Source organism: Ceratocystis lukuohia, assembly GCF_044167205.1.
Source record: "Ceratocystis lukuohia strain C4212 chromosome Unknown Supercontig1_pilon, whole genome shotgun sequence".
In the NCBI taxonomy this organism is placed as follows: domain Eukaryota; kingdom Fungi; phylum Ascomycota; class Sordariomycetes; order Microascales; family Ceratocystidaceae; genus Ceratocystis; species Ceratocystis lukuohia.
In genome coordinates this window covers 2,743,350-2,761,415 of record NW_027263520.1, presented here as the reverse complement: position 1 = coordinate 2,761,415, position 18,066 = coordinate 2,743,350, and the positions used below count along the sequence as shown (strand labels likewise).

Here is an 18,066-nt window from a genome sequence, read left to right as displayed (position 1 = left end):
GCAGCGATGCGATACTAACGGAAACATGGAGAAGAGACTGCATACCAAGTGCCGCTAACCCAAGTCCCAGAGGTCAGCCACCCATGACACTGAAAGCACACTTGGCTCGCAAAGAGACCAGTCGTCTAGCATTCAAAAATTCCACAGTCTAGAATATGCTGCTAGCGATCTGGCCTACAACAGCCCTCTCAGTGCGCACCGAGCCCATATTTTTAGCACTTGAATCAAGGCTTAATATTGGCTCGAGCGCTATGGGCCTCCTGCATCACTAAACAGCGAGCGACGGTGGATAAACTCAGTGTTGATAAAACTGGGACATAGCTCGCTTGCAAAAACATGACGAAACCGGGTTGGATCCAAGCGTCAGATTGCATTCAGAATCCGCTGCTCTCTTGTAGCGGCATAGAAAAAGCGAATGGTTATCCAAAGAGTGCTCAAGGCAATAGAGCCTAAAATTCCCCGGCTATAAAGGCGGTCATCCCCCAGCCGTAGGCCCTGGCAAGGTGCTGAAGAGGCCACTCAAAACAGTCTCCCAAAGTTAACTCGACTCTATGAGTTAAGAGGCTCAATATCCAAACAGGCCTTCCAGGCCCACCGATGGAAGGCCGGTCACGTTGCGGCTTTAGGCAGTCTACTGCTAGATGCCGCGAAAGCATACCGCCATGCGCCTACATCAAAGGCCGATGGGCGAGGTACGCGAGGAGACTTCTGGAAGGACAATCTTGCCGATAATCGGGCCGACGCTATCTGTCCATCAACATCGTACGTGTATGTCGAATAGCCCGGAGCTCCTCGGGGCACGACGTGCGGTACGTAGAGTCCTGATTCCTGTCTGTAAAAGTGGGACTAACGTGTGGTAAAGGAAAGAAAAAAAAGAAGCAGCTTGACATTTCCCTCAGACTGTAGAGTTACGTAATAGAAACAGTAACAACATAGGCTTAGGAGAGCTATCGTCAGCAACAAGCTTAAGCTATGCAGACGAAAAAGAAAAACTTCCCCCCCCCCCCGTCCCCACAAAAAAAGAGACACCCTAAAGCCAGCACGGTATGTAGGGTTACTCGTTCAGGCGCATCAGCAAGCCCAAAGACCAGCCATTGGGGCTCGTGCATTTCGACTCAGCCAATCAAAATTGATCTTTTAGCCACTGACTTGGGCTGGCCTTCACCCAGTCCAATTAAGCCCTGTGCAAACACAAAGAGCAACGGCCAAGCAGCAGTCCAGCACGGCCAGGAAGATGGGATACACGTGACTTTTTGCGTGGAAGCTCCGACCTCAGTAGTCATTTTATCGGGAATAATCATGGGCATTGTTCTCTCCTTGGGCCCTCTCACGATTTGGTTTCCTCCCGTTGGCTAGGCCCCCGCGGCTCTCCCCTTTGCTGTTTTCAACGCTGGCTGTCTAAGGCCAGCCTGAGAACCCAAGCAATTTCCGCCACTACCGGCAGGTCCGCCATCACAGCACAACACATAGAAGCATGGGAGAACGACAGCGGAATTAGAAAGGCTGACTCGCTTCCCAGCGGTGTCCCGGCAAACACGGCCAGCCCAAATGGGAGCAGGCGGCGGGCGTCGTGAAGGCTTTTCTTTCTCCTCTTTTCTCTTGGCTGGCTGGCTGGCTGGCTGGTGGCGATGTCAGCCAGAGGGCAAGACTAAGCGGAAATGCAAGCACCGCTGGCAAAGAAGGGGAGGAGACAGGAAGAAGCCAATGTATTAGAAAATGATGCAAACAGGGAGAACACAATACGGGGGACTATGGGCCTGTGAACACTGGCACACCGTTGCCCTCTTTCTTTCTTTCCCTTGGTTGCTTCTTGGCAGATAGGAACGCACATTTGGCATTTTGGGGGCTGAGGCTTGTCAGCAGTCCTGGAGGATAGGAGAGGGGAGGAAAGGAAAGGAGAGAGGGCGGAGCAAGGGATAGCAAATGCCAGCAGCCGCCGTATGGAAGAGCCAAGGGCAGAAGACAGCACTATAGCACGTGCAAGGAAGGCGGGCCTTGGGGCAGAGCAGCAGCATAAGCAGAAACGTATAATGCCAAGACAAACAAGGTCTCTACCAAAGCATACATAATTACGGCCAGTCGTAATGAATGATCTAGCTCTTCTCAGCCTGGAGAGTGGAGACACAGGAAAGGACAGGACACGACAGGAGAAAGAAGAGGGCTTGGGGCGTTGTCTTGGCCCTTGGCTTCGAGTCTTGGCCTCTTCTTGGCTTCTTGGCTTCTTGGCTTTAGTGACCCTGTGGTTGTGGTTGTTTCATGTTGGAGTTGTGTATGTGTGTGTGCTGTCTCTTATACTGTGTCCCTTTGCATGCTGCACGCTGCATTCGCACCGGTGAAAGACAAGAAGGAAAGGAAGCAGAAGATGAGAGGGAACGAGCAAAAAATGATGGTTAAAATAGAAAAAAAAACAATAAAAAATGAAGGAAGGCCGCTGGCTTGGCAGCAGCTGGATGCATCCTATGTTTTTTTTTTCTCTTTGGTTGAAGATAGATGATCTCATAATACGGGGTCATGCCAAGAAGCAACACAAGCAGGGCAGAAGAAAAGAAAAAGGGAGAGAAGCTCAAAGCAGTAGTTTAGAAAACAAATCAGAGACGACAGCCAAGAGAGGAGAGCAACAAGACAGGAGGCAGACAGTGAATGCCAAGATCGCGACCAAGGCTTTTGCACCAGACAGGGGAGGAGAGCAAGGGATAGGGAAGAAAAGGGCTTGTCCTTGGGGGCGCTCCTTTAGGCCATGCACAACAAGATCTTTGTCTAGTCGACATTATGTCTGCGCCTGTGTCTAATACATATAACTGCGTATGTACATTGTAGATATATCTTGCTGTGTTGTATCACCAAAAAAAGGGAAAAAAAAAAGAAAGAAATAATCGAGACAGAACAGCTACCTGTGTTGCCTCTGTCCTGTCCCCCCCCCTTTCTCGCCTTCACTTCCTATCTACTTCTCCCTTCCTCTCTCTTCTTCATCTTGGCTGATGCATCACGCGTCAATGGCCAGCCCTTCGTCTTGGCTCACAACGCCGAGCTTTGGCCTTGGCAAAATCTCATCCCAAAGCTGGAAGTGCCAAGAAGTCGGTTTTTGTTCTGCCTTTTTGTATTAAGGCCGGCGTTCATGTTTTGCTTTCTTGTCGTTCAAGAAGCTGATTTTTTTTTATCATTTTTTATTCTTTGTGTTCCTTTGTTCCTTTTGTTCTCTTTTTTCTTTTTATTCTTTTAGCTGCCTCTTGTCACGATGTTTTTTCGTCTTGCTCTAAATAGCCCTTGATGCTTCTTGACTGCCTCTTTTATATATAGTGCATCCTCTGTACTATTGCATATTCCCTTCTTACTTACCGCAGCACCCCCTCATTCTCACTCCTCATTCGCAGTGTGCAGGCGCGTGAATGTGAGGTGTCTACCAGCCGCTTCCTTCTCACTCACATCTGCTCACTCATCTCATCCACACCCACATCCAAAGCCGTCGTCAGCCGTCCATACGGCCCCCGCATTCTAGAGACGTCCGTCCCTGTCTCCTGCCCTGCCCTGATCTTCTGGCTCTCGTCCTCTTCTTTCTCCCTGCGTTCCGGCTCATGAATCGCTTCCACCCGCCGACGAAATCCTTATAGCCACACACACCACATTCAATAAGACACTCGCAGAAACAGAGTCTCTCTTCTGTGCTCCCTTTCTCTCGCACTCACTCTCTCACAAACACCCGCTCTTTCTCTCTTTCTCGCTCTATCTCCGTCTCTATCTCCATCGTCTCACCAAAGCCAACGTGGTACAACATCCCATCTCTCTGCGTTCAACAAGGCACATTTTCTCCTGCGGGAGACCTTGCTAGGTGCTATTTGAGACTTATTCTGGCCGGTAATAACAGTAACAACAACATCGCTATAAAAATCAGCAATACTCTCCTTCTCCAGCCCATTATCCGCACCGGCCACTTGGTCCAGTGGCAATACATCAGCCTGCCATGGACACTCTTGCCACAGCCACTTCAACCGACACATCTCAGGGCCCGGGCCCAACCTCAGCATCGTCAACAGTGGCTTCCGTCCCGCCTATGATAACACCATGGCGTCGGCCAGACAGTGTAGAGTGCCACTACACCTTCAACGTCGACCACCTCACGCAAAACGGCATTGTCAGTGCCTGGATGGACCTGCACATCGATCCTGACGCGACGACCTTCTCGTGCTACCCACCTGGGATGTTTGCCGCAGGAAACAGCGGAACCTTTAGCCCTGCCATATGTCCCATGAGCTGGTCCACTGTGGGCTACATCGAGGCTGACGACGACGTGAATGGAGCCACTACGCTGCAATGTTGTTCTAGGTAAGTCTGAAATATTGCCTTGATCGTCGTGTGTGCTTTTTAAAAAAAAAAAAAAAAAAAAAAAAAAAAAAGAAAGAAAGAAAACTGAGCGCCATGTTGGCGGGTCCTCCCTCCCGGCTCCGCCGGACCCCATGAGCACTACCTACCTACCTACCTACCTACCTTGTCTGTCTTGATTGCTGACTCTCCATCTCCGATTTATAGCGGTTTCGCACTAGATGCCGGCAAAAACTGCGTGAGGACGTACTCTGACGTGACAGCCACGCCCGCAACATATATCGAGGCTGAATCCACGTACTCGTACATGACCGAAAGCGTGACCGTCCTCAGCCAAGCTACCGTAGCGCACCATCACATTGTCGCCGAGTTTGACCAGGGTGACAAGGAAGCGCTGGGCATACTCAATAACAATAAATTCCTCAGCAGCCACCCGCCCGACCTTGGCCTCGAAGTCAAGCTTGGCATCACCTTTGGCGCTCTGTTCTTTGTGTGTATTGTATCGCTGGCTGTTTGCATGTTCACCCGCTGGCGGAAAAAGAAAGACAACGAGGACTCTGAGCGCGGCTCCCAGGGCCGTAATCTCAACACTTACAGCCGGAACATCATGTGCCGCAGCAGCTACCGCAGCGACGAGACCAGCAGCACTGTCGACTACTCACATGCGCAGCCGGGGTCCGGGTCGACACCGGTTCCCTTACTGCATTTCGGCATAGCTAACGCGCCGCTAGCTAAAATGGAGACGGTTGATTCGTCTACAAGTGACGCCGCCCTACAGCAAGAGAAGAATCGGGCAGTGCCGCACAGCAATTTGGTGGGGACTTGAATTGTCCGGCCCGGCTAAAACTCAGGGGCGTGTTCAGGCGAATATTGGTTTCTTTTTTTTTTTTTTCTTGGGACTCGAGACGTTTAGATTCGGCTTGCTTTGGGGGATTTGTTTTTTGATATGCCTGCCTGAAGCCGGTGCATTTTTATAGGAAGGGAAAGGCGTTATTTAGGAGGAGGGAAGGGTTGCTTTGAGCTTTGCATTTTCTTTTTGTTGCTTTACGATACCACGACTTGTCATAATGCCTTTGGTGTGAAATTAAACCCACCACCACTACCCATCATTCAATTATATCCACTCACATCTTGATCCCGTCTAAAGCATACGTTTAGTAGAGACATATATATGACTGGCGTGTGTTGACAAATAGACTGCCAGAATCGAAGAGAGAAATGAACTGGCCCCGAAACTACAGAACGTAGAGTTAACATCGCCCAGATACAAGCAGAAACAGAGGACACGAGGCTGGAGAAAAGAAACATTGCTTCAGATTGCATGTAGTAGTAGTAGTAGTAGTAGTAGAAACAAATCGATTTAAGAAACGACAAGTCGCAAGAAGTGATGATGATATAACATGAATAGATAGGAAATTGAGAAGAGAAAATGACGCTCAAAAAACCATGGCAGCAGCAGCAGCAGCAGCATAAAGCGCGCATTACAGCGCAATAGCTCCTCTCCGATTCTCACGGACGTGCAGCATGCCCTGGATGCCACAGAAGATGAAGAAGCCCTAGACGATGATCGCATTATGGTTAGCTCATGATTCAAGCGTTTTCATAGCCTCCTGCGCGGGCAGAGAGCAATTGACCAAGGCCTTGCCACTAGAGGCTGCCATTGACCACCACGGACAATGTGCAATTCGCGACGCGCCTCTACAGGCCAATGGCTCTAGCCCTCTCAGTACGCGGCAAAAACATACAATGTAAACCCAGACGGCGGTGAATATGGTGCCGGCAATCTCGGGGCCCATCTCGGGCGCGGGATCCTCAATGCCGCCAGTAAACTCCTCATGGCCAGACTTGAACAGGAACCCAATCACAGTCAGGATAAGGATGGCAAAGGCAGAAATGACGGTGCTACATGAAAAAGGCGCGCAAGGCAAGAAACGGTTAGATAAAATCATTCTTTACGTTGGCGCGACATTGCGACCAACAGATTGAGCGGTTTTTGGGGCCATGACAGCTTGCTTGCACGCAAAGCCGCTGCCGAGTAGCGCGGCCTCGAAGACCGCACTCGCAAGTACAGCCGGGCATTATGTAGCAAAGAGATTGCAGCTAGACTCCGGGTAACTCACCATTGCCATGCCGACCCGGCACTCACAACAGGCTTCATTCTAGCTAGCGGCAGTTTGAGTTTGATGGACAAATTTGACGCGTTTCGCCAAGTTGTTCTCAAGCCCTGGCGCAACAATAAATATACAAAAGGGTGGACTCAAATTAGCGGTGGTTCGTAGGAGCGGTCAGCAGCTGGTTGACAGAGCAGAAAGGCTCAGCTGTAGCAGGCCAGAGATTTGAGGTATAAAGACATGAACTGAAGAAACACGGTCTTGGTCGAAGGCGAGGCTGTGGGATCAAGCTGTGACGTTCAGAGCTACAAAGTCGATGAAAGCGCTACGTTGCAACCCCAAACAGATAATAACTCCCCTCTAAAGGAAGCGGCCCAGGCCATAGCGCCCCAGAATAAAGGCACAAAGATTTTATGTGGCGCAGCATGGGGAATGTGCTTCTAAGTAGGGTTAACAAACTGTGGCTCACTTGTTTAACCCTAAGGCGAGGTTCAAGGTTTTTTTTTTTTTTTTTTCCTCCTGTTGTCGAATTGTCCCAAGGAATTGTGGCCATGTTCTTTAATGTTCATGAGTATCTGTAAGTTCAAGTCCAAAAAGGTTTTAGGGATCTTGATTTAAAATAATTGATACAAAAGGACCCCGTGTTTTTTAGCCTCCAAAGGGGGGGGGGGGGACCCCAAAAAGCAGGCTTTATCCTAGGTAAGTCATGCAGGTACTACACAGACATACATACGTCAGCGAATCCTCGTTGTGCAAAGCCACGATAGTTAGCTTGGGAATCAGGAATGAAGGTGGTGGTTAAACGAGGGAGGCGATGAGATGAGGGTGAGCACACCGACAACACACAAGTAACGTGATTGCAGACACAGAAACAGTACAAGGTGCATTCTGGAGAGCACATCGCGCTTAGGAAATGTATCGGATTGTGTAGGGCTATGCTCCGGCTGAAAGCGCAAATGTTTCCGAACATGTAACAGATTGCTGTTTGGGGGGTAACGTCCACGTCTAGGTATTGTGACATATCTGGATGTGTAAGTCCGTATATGTACGTATATCCAAATGTAATAAACATAGTTTCTACTGCTGCTGTACAGTGTGGAGGAAAGAAGACAGATGGAGATAGAGAGGCTCATTGATTGGAGGGGTTCAACATATCAGGAAGGAAGAAAGGAAGGGAGACAGGGGTTACTGGATTACAAGGAAGCAAAGGCGAAATAGGAAGAAAGCACAGCCATAGAGTAGCAGTAGGCGATAATTGTTAGGGGGGGGGGGGGGGGGAAGGCGATGTTGAAGGGGAGGGGGAGGCGAGAAAAGGAGCAGATGGGGGGATGCAGAGACGGAGAGATGTAACCAATTGCTGTATAGAGAGGGACGGAGACGGAGGGAGGACCAGAGGGTAAAAGGACCAAGAGGAAGGAAAGCTAGCAGACAGTGGGAGAAAAACAAGCGGGAAAAACCGAGCATGGGTCAGATCATAAAGGGAACAGGTTGTAGCCCAGCGAGGGAAGCAAGACAACGCACATACGTAATATGCATGCCGTAATACATGCACGAATGCTGCGACTGCGATAATGGTGCTCGGTGGCACTACAGCGCGTGCATCGCTAGCACATGAGTTTATAGCGCCGGTGTGGTATGCTGCACTTTAATTGTTTATATGAGGGAGCGGGATGTGAGATTGGGGGATGATGGAAGCTGGAAAGGATGAAGTTTGCTTGGCGATTACGTGGGGGGGGGGGGGGGGGAGGGGAGAGGAGAGGAGTAGACGCAGAAGCAGAAGCAGAGCTTGATGGCACTGAAGATAAGGGCGAGGAGGGGAGTGACTGACAAGGCCGTAGGACTGGTGTCAGTCAGTAGGGCAAAAGACAAACTACGGTGGTAGGCAAGTTGATGCCAAGGGAAACAAGAAGAAAAGAGACATGAAATATCGAAAACCCGTGGTGTGGCGGGCCAGAGAACACACACAGCACACAGACCGCCCGCAAAACGCAGACGTGACATCCTTCCATCCCAAGGTGGGATAAAAATAGCGTTCGTTCTTTCCTTTTGCTTTCCTTTCGCTTGGGAGAAGAAGGAGAGAAGGCAAGAAGAAGAGGAAGAGGAAGGTGAAGAAGGGAAAGAAGGAAAGGAATTAAATAGAAAATAAAATAAAATAGAGCAAAAATTAAAAAAAGCAAGATAAGTAAAATAATGTAAAATAAAATGTAAATATTCCCGGGTAGTTGCTTGTTTTGGAAAAAAAAGAAAAAGAAAAAAAAAAAAGATCCAAAGACACTTCACTTCACACCATGCAATCCCGCTTCAAAGTTCAAACTTGACGTCTTTTCTGTGCCTTACAAACCCTGCCTCCTGCTTGTTTCTGTTTTCCCCCAAAAATCAAGGGCGCAGAAAAAAGTTTCACGGGGGAGAAAAAGGCAAAAAGGATGCGCAAAAATAGTTTGCTTGGGGCGGCCAGATCTGAGATGCTAGCCTGTCTCACTCTGAGTTAAACATAGACACAGGCACTTACTTGCTGGACGGGAGAACACAGAGAAACAGAGACCTGGACGATAGCAGATAGCAGCCAGCCAGGCTGGCAATAGGCCGTGTACAACATACCATACATACCATACCGCATGGAAAAGAAGGGCCATTTGCTGGGAGGGAACACCAGACGAACACATGCACACGTATGGCCAGAGAAGCACCAGGTTATAGCAGCATAAAGGCATTGATTGCATTGGAGCGGGCAGAGGGCAGAGGGCATAGACAAGATACACTGACGTCGAACACAGACCCCAGAACACGGACAGATACAGATGAGCTTGATACCTCTCCTCTGTCCTATCCTGTTATCCTGTTCCATCCTGTCTTGGTATGGGGAAAAGAAAAAGAAAAAGAAAAAGAAAAACAAAAAAGCTTAGGCCACCTAAGATTACCTCGCTGTCTGCACCGTCTACTGTCCTTTGTTCTTCCCCAGGTTCTGAGCTGTGCGTTTTTGCTTTTCTCCTTCTTTTTATCTTGTCCTGTTTTTAAATTTCCTCGTCTGTCCTGTCCTGTCCTGTCCTATCCGTCTTCCCTTTTCCTTGTCCCCTCCCCCCTCGCTAAGCGGGAACAGGAAGAAGCAGAAGAAGCCAAGGAGGGAAGAAGAACATATACATTAGCAAGGATCGCAGTCTTGTTCTTCTTAATTTTTTCCCTTTTCTTCTGGTTTTCAGTCTCATCTTTTTTATTATTTTATTTCACTTTTTATTTCAGCTTTTATCCTCTGCTTGTTTTCTCTTTCCCTTCCCATCTTTGTTTCTCGTTGTATTTCTTCTTCGTTTCTGCTCGTCAAGCGTTGTTTGTCTTTCTGCTTGTTCTCTGCTTCTTGCTCTTGTGTCTACTAAATACTCCGTCTTGCTTCCCCCCTCCTCCTCGTATTCTTTCTCCCGTCTTCCACCAAGACAGACAGATAGACAGACACCCAGCATGCTGTCTTTATACGGACTGCTCATCGCCTCGAGCCTCGCACTTGCCCATACCGTACGCCCAGCCCCTCTGCTCTGCTCTCCCTCCGCATGGCATGGCTTGTTCTGTAGACTGACTCTTCATATAGCACCACCACACCCAGAAGACTCTTCCTCAGACACCGTTGTCTCGGGGCAATGCTCTGGAAGTCAGCACACCAGCCTCCGGCGCCTCTTCTCCACGCATTTTCGCGTCAAATGCCACAGACTCGCCCTTCAAGCTGGACCAGTTCGACTCTGCTACCTTGTTCTTTCTCGCCATGAACCTGCCCGGCCTGCACGCGCCGCCACTTGAGCCTCTCTGTAAGTCTGCCCTGCCCGCCTGCCTGCTAGCTAGTCTGCCGATTTTGCCATTGCCCACCCACGGCGCACGCATTTACACCCGCCACATCTATCCCTTCAGCGAACAAGACACCCGTCTCATCCCTGGATTCACATGTCAACTAACACCAGCAACCCAGCACATTCTCTCTCTTCACATCATGTGGTCCAACACGCACACTGCGCCGCCACCAGTGCTGTCTCTCCTCTCTTTACTTGCAGCTCTCCAGCACCCCAAGTGTCGGCAGCTCTCCTTGGTCCTGCCATCCACCACCAAAGCCCGCTTTTTGGCAGTCTACCCATGGCAGACCAGGGCCCTGGAAGGGCCTACGACAGGTCTGATCTTGGCGATACCTCTAGCACCAACATGGATGCACCCCTATCACACGAGATTCGGGACCGCGATAGCGCCGGCGGCGGCCCTAAAACGAACATCTCTACCTCTAGCGCTACCGAGTGGCCTGCCCTGAACGTGTCTGTAGCACAGCCTGCTCATACTGTAGCCGGGTCTGCTGGCCCTGCTACCGATGCTGCGAGCAAGGAGGCCCGCGGTGACACTGAGAGAGACCAGGGCTCGCTCAAGACAGAAACGGTGCGGCTCGGCCACCGGTCCTCAAAATCTTCAACAGGCGAGAACCTGGCCGGTGCTGGGACAGCAGCATCGTCAGTGTCACTCATCATTGCACTGACTGCCTTGATATGTACATTTTGAAAGGACAGAAGGACCTCCCATGTTTGCTTTTTCCCTTCATTTCTTTTTCTACCTCTATTTTTCTATTGCTACTTTCCTTTTCATGACACGGGCCCGGTTAGAATGGTACACCGGAATAAGGGGCGGAGGAACATTGATTTGCATTCATTCATTTACTGGCGTTTACTGGTTGTTTTCCTTCCTTTTCTCCGTATATATTGGCATTTATTTTCTTCATGACGACCTGGTTAACTAACCTCCACCTAAGCTTGCTTCAATTCTATCACGCATTTTGCAGTCTCTTGTTGTCACAGTTACTGGCCTGGCCACACTTGATACTGACCCCTTGCATGTATATATAACAAAGTCTCTTTCTAAACCATATCCTCCTCCCCCCCTCCCCTTCCACTCCCAAAAAAAAACGCCTTCTTATAACCACCATAATCTATGTACATTACCAACCCATTGTCTTTTCAGCCCCCTCTTCAAGCAACTTGCCGCCTTGAACCCCCGCACCCGATCGTGAGCCCGCATTTGCCCCATGGGCATCAGCTGTAGCCTTGTCGGCCCCTATAATCTTTCCATTCTCGTCTCTTTCACGTCTCTTCCACCCCGTCGACAAGGCATGGCCCATGTCAAAGCGAGGGAACGGATGCGCCTCAGTGTTGAACACAACATCGGTCAGTGGCATGAAGTCGCCGGGTGAAAATAGCAGATAAAAGTACTTGAGAGTTTCGGCCATCCAGAAGCTTTCCATATTGTCGCGTGGCTTGGGAGGGATTTCGTCGGCATTGTTTAGGCTCGTGAAGCCGCCTTGATTGGCTACCGTAGTGTGGTTGGTGAAGGCACAGAACATCTCCCAGCCCCAGTGACGGTACTTGGGCTCGCCTGTCAGACGCCACATGTAAAAGAGGCTTTCAATGGTCTCGGGGCGCTGGAGGTTGTGCCGGTCCGCCGCATGCACGTCGTAGTCGGAGCGCCATGGAGCATCAGGGTCCTTGTCAAGGAACACTGAGTCGGGCAGCATCTTGCGCTCCGGGTCATACTTGGGCGGGTTTTTGACGTCAACATTAAAGTAGGTGATTTCGGCTGCGAGCCCGGTGGCCATGACTTGGTACATGCCCCAGCATGTTTGCATCAGCTCACGCGCAAGCTTCATGTTCTCGTCATGCTCTTTGGTCCACCAACTCTGATCGCGCGCCCGGTACTCGGGGATTCCACCCGTTGTCGCTAGCGCAATAGTCCCTGGGAGGAAACACACAAGGTGGTCCATTTTAGGATTCATGGACGCCTGCAGCCCGCTGGGCCTCTCAGCCAGCACTGTGAAGCCGGTGGGCTTGGAGTATGTAATGAGATTCTTCTTGATGCCCGCTAGAGTTTCATCCCACATATCCTTGTAAACCGCTTCCTTAGTGTTGGTTTGCAGGAACTGCTTGATCAGATATTCGTAGTACGAATCACCCCGACTGCCCAGACGGATATTGTTGCCACGGAACTCCCCTGTGGTAGCATATATGAAAATAGGAACCAGTCCATTTTCAGCGCCATTGCCATCGATAACCTCCATGACATGCTCGGATTTCTCCCAAAATGTTGCGTTACCAGTCAAGTACGAGAGGTACTTCATCTCAAGCTGCAGCGTGCCAACCTCGGCTGTAGATGAAGCGCCGCCATCGACATGCGATTCAATGCCCTGGCGTGTATGTAAGTTGACACTCGCATAGGGAAGCCCAGAGTCGGAGTTGTAAGCACCAAGCAGGCGGTCGGCAAGGTCGCGCGCCTTGGTGAGATATAGCGACGTATCTTTATTCTCGACCGGCGCCAGCTCAGGGAACCGGGTTGATAGATAGTGCGCTGATAACAGGCCGCCTAGCATCCGGATAGTGGTTTCGAAGACGTTAACGTCCTGATCCTGTTCCCAGGTCAAGCTGTTTTGTAGCCATTCGCGCGCGGCATCGAGACGCGAGGACAAGCCCATGAGGATCATGGTATCAATGGCGTCGATGATAATCCAGCCCATGCCCTGGGGCGCCATGTTCTTGGCTGTTTTGGAGATCGGATGGTACTCATCGTAGCCTGTAGAAAGTAAGCATCAATTAGCTCTAGTCCATATTAACCAGACACAGCATGATGGTGGCGGCGCATTTAACTAACCCCAGGCGTTCTTTGCATACGAGTCCCAGCTCAGCTCAAATGCCTTGACAACCTCACTGCGGCGCTTATTCCAGTTGATCCGCTCCGATGATGCGGTGATGCTGTCATAGCTCCAGACGCTCTTCTTGGAGCGCGTGAAGGCTCCATTGAAGTACATGATGACTAGCAGCACAAGGCCTAGCATCGCCAAGGTCCGCCGGCTCTTCCAGTTCCGCAGCCGCCGCGACAGCGTGTGCGAGTAGGGCTTGTCTTTGTACATTGGGAGCTGGTTGTTGGCGTTGTTCTTGTCTAGAAAGTCACCGACCTTGTGTTGCACGTCGTTGAGGATGCCGCCAGTGTTAATGATGCCTCGAGCCCGTGCTGTCGCCATGCCGAAGGTGGTTGAGAGAGATGCGTATATTCTAGGCTTAGGTAGATGGGGAAGTGGGCGAGTATATGGTCAAAAGTAATGATCCAGGTATATACAATAGGATATATCAACTGCCAGCTCTACTGCGATGGTTCAATGTGCGCTGCAGGTATGCTTTCAGTTGTTGCATTGATGGTCGGCCTCCATGTATGTCAAGAGGAAGAGAAAACTAACAAGTCTCAGTAGCGAATTAGGGGAGTCGTTTAAATAGGAAGAAGAAGCTCGTGATGATTATTCGTATGGACGTTGGTCGATGCAAATTCGTGGGGTATCGTCAGGTCGTTGATGAGGCTACAGTCGCTCTTCAGAGCAGGTGTCGAGATACGCGCATTAATTTCTCGGGAAAACTCTGAAAGCAAGGCAAAGCTTTCTAGAAGACAAATTGACCTAATTCAAGAAGATAAATTATAGCATAACATCCAAGTGCTTCAGAACTGGATAGGAATTAGCAAAGTGTCAATGCCAGCCTGTCTTGATCTAGGCAGGCTTCAAGGACAAGCAAGGCTTGGGTTAATTAAGTCTGCCTGAAACTGAGGCCTGAGCTTCGAGCTTGGGACTTGGGCAAGTTCTTGGCTTTAGTGGGTTAGTAGGGCTGTTGCTAGACGTATCATTAGAGTGCCCCCTTATATAAGTTCAGGGGCAACCTCCCTACAAGGCAAAAGCATCAAAGTCACACTTTTCAATTCTAGCATGATGGGAAAAAAAAATGGCATGAAGTGATATCAATTCTAATTCGACAAAAGTAAATATGACGAATAGATGTTGAAAAAAAAAAACAAATGGCAAAAGCATGGTCATAAATCTTCGTAAAATATCGTAGTCCCCCGGCAACATTTCCCTCCTCTTCTGCCTACCCTATCTCCAAGCTCGTCCCTCACATGCCCTAATAAAACGAAGCATTGTTATTTTGCATAGGCATATTGTGTCCGTACTGGTCGTTCATCATGCCGTTCGTGCCTAAACTAAACCCAATCGCATTACTGGTGGTCGACATATGGAGCCCTAGCGAATTGGTGGAATCACCAAATTGTTCCATGCTCTGTTGTTGTTGTTGCTGGGCCGAGAAACCACCCTGTGTGAATCCCGTGCCAAAAAGGGAGGGTTCTGAAGGTACACCTGGCGGCATGCTGGGCATCATAGACTGGGCAGGTGACGATTGCCCCTGTTGTGTTACATAATCGCCACTACTGTTGAATCCAAGAAATGTATGGTTGGGCAGACCAAGGCTGGGTTCCATCATCACCACAGGTCCAAATCCATTTTGCGGGAGTGGGGAGGTATGTGGGAGGGCGAATGAGGGTTGGGTTGCGGCAGGGAACTGGCGTGAATTTCTAACTGTCGCGATTCCAAGTCGTGGTTGGAGGTTAATTTGGTCCTGTATTTGGATGTATTGCTGCTGCTGCTGCTGCTCTTGATGTTGGCAAGACGGAAGAGTATTGATAATTGAATGTTTCAGCTCCAGCGAGTTCGCGATCTCCTCCGCATTTGGGGTTGTCGGGAATGCTTGAGGAGGGAGGTCATGCAATGGGCTAATGACCGTATTCTCATCTACATCCCTCTGGGCAGCAAGGTTAATGATAGGTAGGCTGATTTGCTCCATGTGCTTTGCCATGTGCACTGTCAGCTTCTTCCACGTGGGGAAAGTCTTGTTGCAGAAGCGGCACGGCTCTGATTCAGGCAGCTTTTCGGTCTCATGGTGACAGGCAATGGCGCATCGGACAGTTGGGTCTTTGGCACCATATTTGTTGATCTGTATTTTGGTCTTGTACTGCGGCTCCGAGTATTTGTGCTCACGTACTAGATGCTGAAGAAAGTTGTCGCGACGGTAGCATGTGTGGCTGCAATCATCTACATTGCAAGTCCACCACTCAAGATGACGGTGGCCCTCATTCTCATGGCGAACCCAATCGGCCTTACGTTTGAATATCTTCGGCTCCTTGCACTCTCGCCACGTGCATGTAAACGGAGAAATGTCTTCTTGCACGTGTTTAGTCCAGTCAGAAGGTTTATGAAATGGCTTTTTCTGGAAGCAAAGATGGCACTCAAAAACCGCCGGTACGCGATCTGCCATTGGCTTGGGGATTCCGTTGGGGAATTTGTGTCGTGTGATCATCACAGTGTTGGTGTGCATCTCATCCTCAGCCAGGACACCGCCAGACTTGGCAGACTTGCTTTTGCTAACCACCGATGTTATAGATTTGCCTTGATTGATACAGTTCTCGCCATTGCGGCACCTGTTCCCCAACTTGGTGTGTGCAATACGGTTATTAACCAGGGTCTTGTATCGCTGTTCTTGTTGATGAGAAACACGGTCAATCATGAACTCGTTTTCGGGAAGAATATCGGGGTTGAGCATTTTGAACTGGTCGCGAAATCCGTCAATACTGGGAGTAGTTATTGCTGCAAAGTCGTCTACAAGACTATTCTCCTCATCATCATCGACAATATCGTCATCAGAAGAGTCATCAGAGCCGTGGTTGATTTCAGGAGTAGTGTTGGGAGCTGGAATCGAAGTCGGGAGCTGGGTAGAGGTGGCAATCTGGGTTGGTGGCAGTGGTGTTTGTGTGCCCAGTGTCGCAACAGGCGGACCCCCATTCTTCCGCAGTAGGTCGACTAGACCCGAAGATTCTGAAGAGCGACTCTCGCCAGATACGCTGTAGCCACGGCGCCTTATGAGCCCATTGAGAGAGCTTTTGTTCAAAGGCGCCAAAGGACCGTTGATAGACCCGTGACGGGTATGTGTTGACCCAATAACAGCAGCGCTGCCTCCGACATTTGCGAATATGGTGCCAATGTTGGGGGTAGTCTTTTTTTGGCTCGAGGACCGCCCCACATGCAGAGGGCTGCGGGATCGTGCCTCGCTTTCAGTTGGTGTGCCTGAGCTAGAACCAGAACCTTCATCGTCATTGGAGTGGAGAGATCGCTTAGAGTTTCCAGTTGTGTTCGGATTCCGCATTATGTTTTGGAATCCCTGGAAGACATAGTTGACACTCTTAGCGCGCTTGTGAAGATGGAGTCTTTTGAACAGGTTTCCGTTCAACAACTCGCCATTTTCAATATCGGAGGGGTTTTCATGCTGGATGGTGGTTCCAACGGTGACTGCAAGCGAAAGAACGGAGTTATTATCCAATAGCTGCCTATAGCGTTCCATAGCCTCTTTGGATGATTCCGGGGCAGTGCGATTGTATTCAATAGCATGGAACTTGGGTCCATCTTCCCATCGTGGCTGATCCCGAATGATTTTGATATCAGTGGGATCGAGATGAGCATTGTTAGGGTCGATGTAAGTCTGCCCAGGGACATATTTGTTTTCCGTCTTGCGGCCAGGCAGGATTGAATCGTTTGCCGCATCGATTTCCTTTTGGTCTATAAGTACGGACGAGGCTGTCTCTTCAACAAGGAATGCGGGGATATCTTGCTGAAGCCATTGGCTAACGCTCTCGTTGCGCTCACGGACTTGCGCATTTTTGTGCTGGTCGTTGATAGACTCGGATATCTCATCTGTTCTATCAGGGGGCGCAACACCGCCGCTTCGACGTGAAGAGGCTGCAGGGAGCCTCGATTGAGGCTGGAGGGATTCTTGGCCAGTCTGGGATGGCGTGTAGACGGCACTCATGTCATCATGGTAGGTGGCGGCATCGCTAGCAAAGCTGGGCGCAGGGCTTCGGTCCCGAGTTCTAGAGATGGGCACAGAGCCGTTGTCCGAGACAGAGACGCAGTTGTCGTTGTCCCAGAGCTCGATGGTAACATGGGGGTTTTGTGAGGCGGGTGGAGGTGCCTGGCAAGCGTGGTCTGAGGCCAAGGATAGGCTCAAGGCAGCATCTTGGTTCTCAGATTCAGTTTGGTGGACCAGAGTAGAGGGGATATGTGGGGATGTGTGGCTAGCATGAGCCTCTTGCAGCCCCATGCTCATAACTGCCGAACGACCCCGGATGGCGTCATGTGAAGTGGTGGACGACGCATCAGGTGCTAGGGCCGGAAAAGAGCTGAGGGAGGATTGTTGTTTGAAAAAGATGGGCTCATCGCAGCAGCGGTGATCATCAAAATTAAGGCTACTGAGATCGTCGAGGTCATCGCTAACCAGGTTGCTCATGCTAGGCTGGTAGAAGCTGCCGCCAGGCGAGTCGGTGGCTGGATCGCTGTGTGAGTTGGGGGTTGCGGTAGCAAGGCTGAAGTCAGGGGATAGTAGTAGCTTAGGGTCAATGTATTCAGCTTCAGGAAGCATCTGTTCATTGGCTTGAGAAGCTATGGAGTCGGCAAAATTTTGATTAGTGGCGAGGTTAGTCGAAGCCATAATGCAGCAGTATCAGACCGAGAGCGCCACGCCACAGCCAAGGGCGAAAGAAGTCGATGCTTGGGCGGCTGAGAGGAGGTGGGGGGGGGGGACCGAGTGGAAATCAAGGCTACACGAAGAAAAAAGAGGTATTATTAGCGGCCATTTCATGGCTAACTAGTACAATCAAGATAGCGAAATACTAGAGAGCTAGTAAATTGATCTAGCATCGTGGAGTGCACATAAAGGAGTAAAGCTCGCTTTGGGAGCAGTGCGGGCGGGCTTTGGAGAATGACGATGAA

General features: G+C 50.1%; 5 protein-coding genes across 5 annotated transcripts; 2 read left to right on the top strand and 3 right to left on the bottom strand.

Moving 5' to 3' along the window:
- Positions 1-3,958: 3,958 nt before the first annotated feature.
- On the top strand, positions 3,959-5,143 carry HOO65_010693 (uncharacterized protein; the record flags this gene model as incomplete). Its single annotated transcript, XM_071005947.1, has 2 exons — positions 3,959-4,320; positions 4,525-5,143. 2 exons carry the CDS (start codon positions 3,959-3,961, stop codon positions 5,141-5,143), a joined length of 981 nt encoding a protein of 326 aa, XP_070862515.1.
- Positions 5,144-5,798: 655 nt separating this feature from the next.
- On the bottom strand, positions 5,799-6,320 carry HOO65_010692 (uncharacterized protein; the record flags this gene model as incomplete). The annotated part of the gene is made up of 3 exons (XM_071006204.1): positions 5,799-5,873; positions 6,063-6,219; positions 6,274-6,320. 3 exons carry the CDS (start codon positions 6,318-6,320, stop codon positions 5,799-5,801), a joined length of 279 nt encoding a protein of 92 aa, XP_070862514.1.
- A 3,558-nt stretch (positions 6,321-9,878) lies between these two features.
- HOO65_010691 (uncharacterized protein) lies at positions 9,879-10,949 on the top strand (the record flags this gene model as incomplete). Its single annotated transcript, XM_071006007.1, has 3 exons — positions 9,879-9,932; positions 10,006-10,219; positions 10,378-10,949. 3 exons carry the CDS (start codon positions 9,879-9,881, stop codon positions 10,947-10,949), a joined length of 840 nt encoding a protein of 279 aa, XP_070862513.1.
- Positions 10,950-11,382: 433 nt separating this feature from the next.
- On the bottom strand, positions 11,383-13,452 carry HOO65_010690 (Mannosyl-oligosaccharide 1 2-alpha-mannosidase; the record flags this gene model as incomplete). The annotated part of the gene is made up of 2 exons (XM_071005570.1): positions 11,383-13,004; positions 13,083-13,452. 2 exons carry the CDS (start codon positions 13,450-13,452, stop codon positions 11,383-11,385), a joined length of 1,992 nt encoding a protein of 663 aa, XP_070862512.1.
- Positions 13,453-14,374: 922 nt separating this feature from the next.
- HOO65_010689 (Zinc finger C2H2 type) lies at positions 14,375-17,785 on the bottom strand (the record flags this gene model as incomplete). The annotated part of the gene is made up of 1 exon (XM_070999779.1): positions 14,375-17,785. One exon carries the CDS (start codon positions 17,783-17,785, stop codon positions 14,375-14,377), a length of 3,411 nt encoding a protein of 1,136 aa, XP_070862511.1.
- Positions 17,786-18,066: the final 281 nt, after the last annotated feature.